General features: G+C 35.9%; 1 protein-coding gene across 1 annotated transcript in view; it reads right to left on the bottom strand.

The window, feature by feature from the left end:
• Positions 1 to 12,730, bottom strand: part of nos1 (nitric oxide synthase 1 (neuronal)) — a 68,129-nt gene that overhangs the window by 16,144 nt on the left and 39,255 nt on the right. Inside the window, exons 13-20 of the mRNA XM_058776322.1 lie at positions 12,023 to 12,108; positions 9,445 to 9,589; positions 6,124 to 6,228; positions 5,796 to 5,854; positions 5,440 to 5,556; positions 3,795 to 3,969; positions 970 to 1,108; positions 397 to 475 (exon numbers count right to left, since the gene is read on the bottom strand). Of these exons, the coding sequence (XP_058632305.1) occupies positions 397 to 475; positions 970 to 1,108; positions 3,795 to 3,969; positions 5,440 to 5,556; positions 5,796 to 5,854; positions 6,124 to 6,228; positions 9,445 to 9,589; positions 12,023 to 12,108 (905 nt within the window). The remainder of the gene's footprint in view (positions 1 to 396; positions 476 to 969; positions 1,109 to 3,794; positions 3,970 to 5,439; positions 5,557 to 5,795; positions 5,855 to 6,123; positions 6,229 to 9,444; positions 9,590 to 12,022; positions 12,109 to 12,730) is intronic.

Raw genomic sequence — 12,730 nt, 5'->3', positions numbered from 1 at the left:
ATATATTAAATTTAAAAGTAACATTATAAAAACTCAAGATACAAATGATATATTCAAATTAACTTTCTGTTATTGACGTCAGTTTAGCTACAAGCAAATGTATTTTCAGTTACAGATTTTCTCAGGGTTCAATACAGTATTTTACCATATATATATATATATATATATATATATATATATATATTATGTATATGTACAGAATTTACATTTCTGTACAATTCAGTTTAGAACCATCGAAACACAAATTCTACACAGACATACATTAGAAAATGATGGCAGATTGCTAAGGTGAATTGGTCACAAATGTTTTTAAGGCAGAACTTAATGTCAAAGACTTTAATGAGAATGCAAATCTGAGAAAATCAGAAGTTCGACAGAATATTAGCAAAAGCATACTTCGATCTGGCACTTTGTAGGTTCTGTCTCATCAGAAATTTGGCCCCGTAAACTTTCTTCTTATGGATGTTGTAAAGTGCTGAAAGTGGACACAGAAACCAATCAACAGTTAAAACATGCTGTGTGAAATTAGACTATATAAAACATCAAAAGGCAATTTAGCGGCCCTACAACTTGATTTGCTATAAAACTCATGATGGAGCCGAGCCGCCCATTTCAAGATCATTTCGAGGACTTTAGATGCAATGGTAAAAAGTCTGTGACATAGGAAATCAGGCTTGGAAGGCCTAAATGCATTGTTTACACTTTTCTCAATTGAATAAGTAAGTGTTTACAATCCTCTGGGTAATGCTAACACGGCGCTGAGACAATCCGTGTCAAGCTAATGAGCCACTAAAATGGCAGTCCCTTCAAGAGTCAATTGGCATGCGTCATAAATTTTGAGGCGATAAAAAATCTTGGCCATTCACAAGGGTAGACTTTAAGTATCATTTAATTTGATAAAAGCTTATTGGCTTTCTGAAATGATGAGTCATTCCTTGATGAATGGAAGGTACTAGAGCAGCAATGTACCTTGCGTTAGTGTCGGTGCCTCCGCTGTGTATGTCATCCGGAACTTGCTTTTCTTCCAGCTACGATCGTTGCTAATCAAGGAATCATTCGCTTTCTCAATATTAACATCGTCGCCGACACAGAAAACGTCACATGCAGCCTGGGATAAAAAGGATAAATTATTTTATGATTTTATGATGATTTTTAAAGGATTTGATGAAGCTAAATCATAAGTATAAGAAATATTCAGTGTAAGTATTTTTTAGGATTAAACATGTATAAATAAAAATATAATATTAAAAAGTATAAATGCTGCAGAATAAATATATGCTTTTAAATATACAGTGCCCTCCATTAATATTGGCACCCTTGGTAAATATGAGAAAAGGCGGCTGTGAAAATAAATCTGCATTGTTTATACTTTTGATCTTTCATTCAAAAAATTTTAAAAAAATGTAACCTATCATTGAAGTAAAGCAATTGAAAGTGGGGGGAAATTCTCATTGTGAAATAAATGCTTTCTCTAGTTCATGTTGGCCACAATTATTGGCACCCAATTATTGCAACGTCCTTTTCCCAAGATAATACGAGTTTTCTCGTATAATGCCTGAAGAGTTTGGAGAACACCTGATAAGAAATCAGAGACCATTCCTTCATCCAGAATCACTCCAGATCCTTCAGAATCACAGCTCCATGTTGGTGCTTCTTCTCTTCAGTTCACCACTCATTTTCTATAGGGTTCAGGTCAGAGGACTGGGACGGCTATAGCAAAAGCTTCATTTTATGCTCAGTGACACGTTTTTGTGTTGATTTTGATATTTGTTTTTGATTATTGTCCTGATAGAAGATCCAACCAAAGCCCATTATAAGACTTCTAACAGAGGCAGACAGGTTTTGATTTTTTATCTGTTGGTATTTGATAGAATCCTTGATGCCATGCATCTGAACAAGATGAGCAGGACCTCCGGCAGAAAAATAGGCCCACAGCATTAAAGATCCAGCAGTATATTTAACCGTGGGCATAGGGTAATTTTTATCTCTGTTTGTACTAAACCTATCTGGTGGGTTTGCTGCCAAAAATCTCTTTTTTTAGTTTCATGTGACCATATAAGCCAGTGCCTGTCGTGTCTGACAACTGGGGCAGTCGTGGCCTAATGGATAGAGAGTCGGACTTGTAACCCAAAAGTCGCGGGTTTGAGTCTCAAGTCTGGCATGAATTACCAATGCTCTCTCCACTTTCAATACCATGACAGAGGTGAAACCCTTGAGCAAGGCACTGAACCCCCAAATGCTCCCAGGGTGCTGCAGCATTGGCTGCCCACTGCTCTGGGTGTGTGTGCGCACTTGGATGAGTTAAATGCAGAGCACAATTTTTGAGTATGTGTCACCATACTTGGCCACACGTCACTTCACTCACTTAAATATGCTGGAGTTTGTTTTTGGGTGAGCGAGCACAATTTTTCTTGAAACCCTCCCGAACAACATGTGGTGATGTAGGTGCAGTTTGATATACTGTATTTTTTTAGGCTTTCTGACCCCAATATTCATATATATATTTGAAAGTCTTTGACCATTCAAACTCTCCTCCTCACCGTGCATTAGGATGATATAGACACATGTCCTCTTCCAGGCAGATTTGTAACATCTTTAGTTGATAGGAATCTCTGAATTATTGCCCCGATTGTGGAAATGGGGATTTTCAATGCTTTAACTCTTTTATTACAGCCACTTTTTTGTGAAGCTCAACAGTCTTGTTCTGCACATCAGAACTATATTCTTTGGTTTTACTACTTGTGATGGATGATTAAGGGAATTTGGCCTTTGTGGCCTCATATTTATAATCATGTGGAACAGCAAGTCATAGCTGGACAATTTCAAGCTCCTAGTCACCCTGGTGTGCTAAAAAAATGTAAATATGAATGTAATATACTTAAGAGATATTTTACTCATAAGAATTTCTAGGGGTGCCAATAATTGCGGCCAACATGCATTGGAGAAAAATATTTATTTCATCATGAGATTTTCTCCCCACTTTCAATTGTTTTACTTCAATGAAAGGTTAAAATTTTTGTGAAATTTTTGAATGAAAGATCAAAAAGATCAACAAAGCAGATTTATTTTCACAGCCGCCTTTGCTCATATTTACCAAGGGTGTCAATATTAGTGGAGGGCACTGTACATATAAATATACATGCTTTTTTATAAAAAATTAAAGCATTTAAAAAAAAAAAAAGTATATGCACAGTACCCGAAATATACAATGAAAATGTGTTTTTTTTTTTTTTGCCTAAATTAAAAAAGAAGAAGAATAGAAATAAATAAATAATAATAATAATAGAAAAGTTCAGTACAAGAAATATACACTAAATATTTTAGGCCTAAAATATGTTTTTATTTAGGTAAAAAAAATATATTATTAATACAGTACAACTAAATCAACCTGACTACACCAACTAAATGGCTCTTTAATATAATAGTTGACGCAATTTAAATTTTGCCATTAGTTACAAAAACTTATACTGATCAAAAAATATTTGTTTTAAAATATAAAATCAGTGATTATCAAACCCAAAAAAGGCCAAAAGAAGTATCGTAACAGTAATCTACTACTATTTGTGTAGTATGTTCTTGTACTCTAATATTACAAATCTTCTGAAGTTATATAACTTTGTGTAAAGAACAACCCAAAATAAGTACTTTTCTCAAATCTAAACTTAATAGCTAATATAATCCTAATTTTGCTTAATTTTAATAGGTTACAACAAATAGTTTCTACAGTGTAGTTCATTTTAAAAACAATACATGCAAAGTAGTGACTGTAGCCCACTGCTCGCTCATGGCAGTACCTTGAAGACCTTCTTGGCCCATGTTCTGAAGGATTCCTCTTGGCCGCAGAGTTCATCTCCCTCTCCCATGCGCAGGATTCGTTCCCCACCGAGCTCTTCGAACAGCGTGTCCACTGCGTGGGCAAACGCACAGAAGTGCGGGTATGCCCGAGAGCCAAGGCCAAACACAGAGAATCTGAATGGGAGAAACAGAGTGTTGAAAACACTTTAAGCACATGAACACAAACAAATAGAGGTACCGTATATACAAAACGAAGCGTATTATAAGAGTGGGACGGTTGTGGACATCAGGCCAGGGGCTGTGAGCTTTGATCCTGAAACTATGAAAACTAAATAAGGATGAAATTCAAGGCCAGAGAGGATGTTACGCAAGCATACGCACATACATACGTACAAAGCTCACAAGTCAGAGCTGATTTGCAAAAAGTGTGAAATTTCTTTTGATTGCTTTAGGATGGAATTTCTTTTCAAACTAAACTTCTTTTAGATGGTTGTTCTCTGTTCTTTTGCTCTTTGTATTTTTAGTTTTCAAGAAGTTGATGAACTTCAATTTAAGCCAGAGGGACCACAAAGACACTGGAAGAAACCAAATACACACACACACACATATAGGAGAATATCAAATCCAAGTCACCACAAAATCAAAAGAAAAAATAATTACCAGAGAAATTGAGAAAACAAGTAAATATATTTTGCACAAAGAAATAAATTTTGAGAAATGTAGGCCTAATTTAAGACCATTGAGAATTTGTGTACTGCAACATTTTCCTTCACTGTAAAAAATTATATGATTAGTAAAGCATGGCAACTTATGTTCTTACATTACTTTAACTCATCAAAATAAGTTGGACAATTTTTACTTTTTACATTTCAATTTCAACTTAAGTCAATTTAACGTAATTTAATTTATTGTAATGTATACTTAACAATTTACGGCAGCAACTGAACGTAAATTTTTGAGTTGAGATAGATGAATATTTTTTAGAGTGGTTATTAACTCGTTGTTTGTTTTTCATTGAAATTGTGTATCTATTTAAGCCATTTTAAGCCTTTTTGCATTAAAAAAGTTTTTGAATTGTGGCAAAAAAAAAAAATATATATTTTTTTTTTTACTGAAATCCAGAGGGATCACACAGACACTGGAAGAAACCAAAGAAGAAAATTATAGGAGAAAATGATAAAAACAAGTTCAAGTCACCACAAAAACAAGTAAATATATTTTCCATAAAGAAAATTCATTTGAACTAAATTTAGGTCTGTTTTAGGACCTTTAAGAATTCTTACACTGTAAAAACTTTTTGCCTGAATTACTGTAATGTAATTTTATTTATTTATTGTTCATCTTTCATTGAAATCAGTTATCATTTAAAGCCAGTACAATACAAATTCACAAAATAAATACATTATATCTTAAATAAAACATTTTTATTTATAATATTATATGCAATATAATTGCAATATAAAATATGCTTAATTGTGCTTTTTAATGCAAACACCTTTTGCATTGTGGCATAATTAATCAAACATCTTTAAAAAATAAAAAATTGCCAAAACATTTTTTTCCTTCTTTTGATTTGGAGGTGGAATCACCCAGACATGTTTTTAATATGTTTAATATTTTCTTCAAATACAGGCAGTACAGTACCTGACATTAGCAAGTGGTCCAGTGCTCTCAAAGTTGGCTTTGGATTCAGGTTCGTCGCTGGAGGATTTGCGGGTATCAGAATATGAAGAGACGCTGTTAAAACGCACCTTGTACGTCCTGAGGGACAGAAAGAGAGAGAGATTTTTTTATGTGTGTGTTTATGTGAATGGTTCCAGCGTATAGAAGAGAGACGAAATGCACGTTACGTGTTAATGTGTGTGCCTGTTGCATATATGTTAGACTCTGTGTAGGTGTGTGAACTGAAACACTGAAAAAAATTAATTATGGGAAAGCAGATGGGTGGGAGGACGAGAAGAAAATCACTCGCTTGCGTCTCCACTCGTGCACACACTCACTTTCTGTCCTCTACGCTGGTGGTGGGATGTCTCATCTCCATCAGTGCTGCACCAAATTTCTGTAGAGTGAAAAAGGGGAGAAAGAAAAACAGGAGAGAAGTTACTGGCCCTTCCCACGCATGTTCTCAATCACAAATTCAACCAGGACCTGCCAGCATAATGCAGGTTCTCCATTGTACAGTATATGTGTGAAGTCCTTTATCATCATGATGAGAACATTCTGTTGTGTTGTGAAGTGTTGACAATTTGATTCAAAGCAAAACAAAATGATTGATGTGCTCATTGAAACACTAGCGCGTTAAAGCAAACTTGTACTTTAATAACTCACCTCTCCGTTTTCAGGAGGGTCCCCATTGCCGAACGTACTTGTCACCACTAACACAAGTGTCTCGTGTTCCAAGTCGACGGTGTCATATTCATCCATGGACATCACCTGCAGGATCAAATAATACAGCATAATACATATCACAGCTCGCTTGTGCTGGTACATGTACATGATATTATAACTCCATCTAAATAGTTGTATTAGTCCTATTGTTGTTTATTAGTTTATTGTTGTTTTATGATTATGATCCATTTTTTTTATTTAGACATAAGAGAGAGGAGACAGTGGGGAGAGTCAGGGAATGTGATTGGAACATTATTCAAAATAAATAAATTTCAGTATTTTTTTTTTTCACATTATACTATGGGATTTTTGGGGCAATGCGATTATTAAATATACTGTCATTTTCAGACAGAAACCTATTGGCCACTCTTTATGTTTTGAGTGTAGGTTTTGCAAATATTTACCCAATGAAAAGTATTAAAAAGAGCTTGTGACTGGATCCTACAACTGTCAGCAAAACCTCATAGCTCCACCACACGCATTTTTGCTATGAAAGGGTAAATAAAGAACTGGTTGCTTGAATTACTACAGAGTCTTTGTCAGTTCTTAAACGTCTTCCCATGTGTTCCTGTGTCTCCCTGTGTTCCCTGAGTGTTTGGATATTAAAGACTCTCATTTTGACAAATTCCTACGTCTCCTCGTTCAGTATGCCTTGTGAATTGTGACAGTACCTGGGGGCACTTTTTAGCGAGACCGTTTTTACGTACCTTACTGCGCGTTTTGCCGCAGTTTCATAGAGAAATGTCCACTGAGTGGCGCTAAAATACAGGTCCAATACGTAAACCCAGGCACGTTTTTATTACGTTGATATAGGTACGTATTGCTGTGTTTTTATTACGTTGCTCCAGATACGTATTGCGACGGTTCAGAATTCAAATATCCGGGGACCGTCGCTAAAAAATAATGCTCTATCGTGTTGGAAATATGCCCCACATCAAACCCAACACTAAACCTACCCGATAGTGTTGACAAATGCAAAACTGATATAAAAATGTATTTGTTGATGCAAGCATGCTATTTGAACTTCTTTATATGTAGATTTGAACTGTTTTGTCGAACCGTAGTTACATGAGATTTGAACCGGAGCTCTTCACCTCTTAAGTCCATCTCTGTACTCCATGAACTATCGAACAAACCTACCGTCTATGAAAACCCATAGATATGAAGCTGGATATGTGTGATGCTAATGTTCAAAAGCATCAGTTTTCAAATCTCCCAGCATATTAATGTTGTTTTGAAGTCATGATATTCTTCAGGTAATTGTGTGAAAATTACGCGTTAAATATCGAAACTCTGTAAATTTGTGTGAAAAGGAATAAAAGGCATCTGTGTTTTACTGCCTCTAGTGTTAATTTCTTTTGGAAACTGCAGTGATATGTACTTATTGGTATGTATTTCGCGTCTCGCTAAAAAGTGCCCCCAGGACCATGTACGTTTATGCCATGAGACCAGGTAGGTCTGATCATATGTAAACCCACAGTACAACTTAATTATTCAAAACTACAGGGTTTTTCTCATTTCCTGAAGAATAGGAGGTTTGGAAGGCTTCCGTCCGACAGCAACGATATGTTCTTATTAATATATTTAATACACTACCGTTCAAAAAAGATTAAGGTTTGTAAAAAAAACTTTCAAGGCTTTTGAAAGAAGTCAATCAAGGCTGCATTTAATTGATCAAAACACAATAAAAACAGTAATATTGTGAAATATTATTGCAATTTACAATAACTGTTTTCTATTTGAATATATTTTAAAATGTAATTTATTCCTCTGATGCAAAGCTGAATTTTCAGCATCATTACTCCAGTCGTCAGTGTCACATGATACTTCAGAAATCATTCTAATAAGATGATTGCTGCTCAAGAAACATTTCTGATTATTATCAATGTTGAAAAGTTGTGCTGCTTAATATTTTTGTGGAAACAAAGGATTCTTTGTTGAAAAGAAACAAACAGTATTTATTTGAATCAGTTGTTTTAGAAACATTATAAATATCTTTACTGTCATTTCTTACTGAACTAAAGTATTAATTTCTTTCCAAAACCATCTAAAAAGCCATTGCATCTACCCATTTTATTTTAGGCATTTTCCCACAACAACAAACATGTCTGCTAAGGCCATGGGTCTCTCACATTACTTTCATTTGATTTAATTAAAAGGTGCACTTGAGACTAAATCTTTCACTTGTTACACTTCATTCAAATCACAAAGCCTAAGTATTACACTGGTCTGTTTGAGGTATGACAACTGAAGTAGGGACCCAAGCCTTGTCTATCACTCAGAATATTGCACTTGTGAATATGACTTTCTTGACTTGGGCCAATAAGCAACCACCTAAAACACCCAAGGATCACAGTGGCCACTTTTACACCAGCAAGCATGTAATCTAGTTATTTGTACGCTTCATCCACTAGACATGGCCATTTTGATGTTATTGGTTTTTCTGTCTCATTTGTAGGCCAGGAGCAAAAAGTTGGATATTAGATCAGCATTTGGAGAGATTTTAGGCAATGTTTTCGAGTGTGAAAAATCACACAACGTGCATCAAGAATGGGAGGCACGTTATCTCTTGATCCTAACGTACCGCCAAAAGGGGTGTAGAGGTAATGAACAGTTCGTACGGCGCCTAACGAGCAGCTAATGCGCCATGATACAATTAACAGAAAAGACGCATCAGTGCGTGTGGCAGGGCAAACGCCTTCAGGACATGAGGAGAGAGAAAGAAGCGATAAATCTGCGTCATCTGCATGTAAATCACGTAATAACAAGCGCACATGAACGAGATTGATTATTCTGCTAGATTATAAAATAACTTTGCATTTAACTGCTATCCCAAGGCAAAATACGTGATCAACTCAAAACTTTTATATGTCACATAGCTTTGAGTGTAACGGGATTTTATCTTAACCTACAGCTCAATGACTGGTTGAGCTGATTCTTGGCATGTGATGGTATTGGAGGAAAAGAAATTGTGGCAAAAGATGCATCTGTGTAAGCCATCTCATAGCATGCCTTGGTGTGAAAATAGCATTCTCACTCTGCAATCTGCAGTCTTGAATTGAAAGGGAGATTTTGGTTATGAAACTAAGGGGATACATGTGTCTTACGTCAATAGTCTTTGTCATTTTGTTTACATCAATGTTTACGGGCAAATCCACTGAAGGCAGGCATTCATTCGGGATGAATAGGAGATGGGAAGGGTTTTAAGAATCACGCACAGATGTCAATCTATTATGTGCTGTTCAAGAACAACGGGCTTACCTTGGCATCAAATGCATGCTTGAAAATCTCACAGAGTGTTTTTGCATAGTCCTGCGACTTCCCAGTTTCTGTGGCGAACAAGATAGTGGCTTTGACTCTCTTGGCCATGGCCTGTCCCATGAGTTTGGCAGAGAATTTCACAGCCCTGCAAATTGCACACAAGCATGTCAGATGCAAGAAGAATCGCTGCAAGAAATTGATGAACTTTACAGTTATTGAACTGCACTGAATCAACACTGAACTGCCTTGAGCTGAATCAGAATCAGAATCAGAATCTCAACGATCTTTGAACTGCCTTGAGCTGAATAATGACACTACAGGGTATCGGCAGAGTTTTTAAAATCAAATTTAAGGCTTTTTACGATCTTTTTTTTTCTTCAGAACAAACTGTTACAAGCTCAAAATAAATCATGCATCTTAGAATATTATACTTTATGAAACAGGCACAAGTTCAACTGAAAAACAGGGTAACTGACTGCAAGTTTAAAATTTCAAGAAATGTTTTATTCAATATATACATATGTACTGATGTTGGTTCATGTACCAATATATCAATACATACGTCGAGTGATATTAGATTTTACTAATATAATAATGATGTGTGGAAAGACAGATTACAGATTATTGTGCAGATACTAATAAAACCTATATACTGAATATGTTAAATCTTTTGTTCCTGTGATGGCCGGACCAGAGAGAAGTCACAAGAATTTACATTGAAATAAAAGCCAGATACAGTTTATTGTGTATCTAAATGCCCATGATAACAAGGGTGAAGTAAACTTAATGTGGGCCTTTTAATTATAAACAAGCCTGGAATATGAGGGGACTCTTATTTTGAAATGCAGTCACTTCCAGCTGCTCATTCAGACAGATAAAATATGCGCTCTTACTGTCATCTACAACATATTACAATATAATCACCATAAACATTGTTATAATTTAACAGTGTCAAATTTTTACTTTAAAACATGCATCTAAATCACAGCCTTCTGAAATTAACTTAATTCCATTAAAGGTGCACCAAGCGATTTTTGAAAAACGCTTTAGACCACAGCATCGGACCGAGTCCCAAAACACACTTGTAGCCAATCAGCAGTAAGGGGGCATGTCTTGTAATGACAGAGAGAAGAGAGCACTCAGTTTGAGTGCACAGGACGATATTAGCAGATCGACTATAGATTGAGAGAGATGGCAGATAAAAAAGAGCAAAATATCAAAGAAACAAAACATTAAAACGAAGGGTTACGATCATGCAGGCAAGAGGTAGGACCCGCGTAAATATCGGAGCAGCTTTCAAGAACTCAAGGAGCGGGAAGGGCTCAAATCGGACGCCAATGTTGCATTGTTTCTTCTTGACAGGTGAGTAATGTTGATTTTTCTTCGTTTCACAACTTATTCGTGTTGGCTTTTGTTTGAATATGCTTGTGTGTCATCTTCACTTGTTTCCACGATCGTCGTTATGCCAGGGTTGTGTACGTATGTGTGGGCCGGAGTCTGGAGATATCTTAATAAGGGCGAGGTCCTGTTGGGGTATGGGTGTGTTTGTTTTGGTGCTTTCAAATATCAACATAGTTTGGCAAAAGTCGCTTAGTGCGTCTTTAAGTTGCATCACAGTAGGGCTGGGCGATATATCTCATACGATATGCATGCGCATCTCGCCAGTAAAGCAAGTGTGGTCCTTGATTAACAGTAAATCTCCATCACCTGTTTTCAAATGGAGCGGCATTTGATACACAAAGCCGTAGATCACTGACAAGCCACGCAATATCGCATTCATTAATCGCAGATGAATCGCCTTTAGGACATTTAAAATGATAATTAAGACTTTTCTTGTAACATGCAAGATATTAAAGTCTTTTTATGACCTCTAATTTGGTCTAAATTAATTTAAGACATTTTAAGACTTTTAAAGGACTCACGGGCATCCTGAACATTTGTCTTTTTAGAGATGATTTATGGCAGAATATGAATTTGTTCTTGAGGTATGCATAATTGATTCTGTTATTTTGCTGTTTATTACTGTGAAGTTGCTTTGAAAAAATCTGTATTGTACAAAGCACTATATAAATAAAGGCAACATGACTTGACTAAAAATCTCATCGATTATGACAATGTGCAACAGCGTTCCTGAAAATGATCTCTTCCACCACCTCTCAGCAAGAGTTCAACACACTGACAGACACTTTCCCCTCATTTCCGAGACCACAATCACATAAACGTAGCTACTTACAGTATATCCTGCGGGCAATTACTGTAATAGCTCAGAGGCTGAACGATGAGGGGACACTAAAAGAAACCTGATTACACCTGAGTGTGATTCAGTGAGTTAGACTCACACTATTCTCAGCATAATAACGAGGAAAATATGGTGGAAAGCACTCTTAAACAGCCATTAACACAACCGCCTGCTGAAGTTCCCGGGCTACGGGTTATAATTACAACAAAAGGCTGGCAAAGATGTTGAGCGCTGCAGACAGCCAGCCTTCATAAGCATCATACAGGTTAAACTCAATGTACACTTTGTGCTTGAGACAAAAACAAACAGCAGAAGGTCTCGAGCTCTTCACCCACTTACTTGGCAAGTTTCTTGAATCCAATTGCTCTTTTCTTTGTGGGTGTCCCATTCACCCCTTTCCACACATGAGTGTTCCATGGGTCAGGCTGGACAGTGAAAGAAAGAGAGAGCGAGAAAAAGTAGCAGAACATATTTTAGTTATGAGAACTACAGGCTGATTGTGATCAAGTGATTGTAACAGAGTTCTACAAAGAGTCCTAAAAACCCAGAAATTGAATTGTATATTTACTATTTTACCATTTAAAACCAAACCAGTTTACTTTTGTGAAATGATTTGCTTGAAATGTGTTTGTGCTTCTTTCTTTATAATAGATGCCACCTTGTTTACCTTACCTAACGCAATTACAGCCATGCATTTTAAGTCTGGCTTAAGAATTAAAATATTTTTGGGGTCACTTCACCATTACAAGTTTGCAAAAAGTTTTCGCTATTTAAATTAACAAAAAGCTTAACTGCCTCAGAAACATGGATGGTAAATTAGGCTCAAAAAGTATATATATGGTTGTACTCATTAGTGAAAATCAAAATCTTGATATTACTTCAGTGTAGTGCCGACAAAAGATTAATCGCGATTAATCGCATCCAAAATAAAAGTTTTTGTTTACATAATATATGCTTGTGTACTTTGTATATTTATTATGTATGTATATATAAAAGCACACACAAACAGTATATATTTTGAAAAAATATACATGTATTTACATGAAT

This window comes from Onychostoma macrolepis, chromosome 05, assembly GCF_012432095.1.
Source record: "Onychostoma macrolepis isolate SWU-2019 chromosome 05, ASM1243209v1, whole genome shotgun sequence".
NCBI lineage: Eukaryota > Metazoa > Chordata > Actinopteri > Cypriniformes > Cyprinidae > Onychostoma > Onychostoma macrolepis.
Note: the sequence above shows the minus strand (reverse complement) of the source record. Positions and strands in the feature narration are given on the sequence as shown.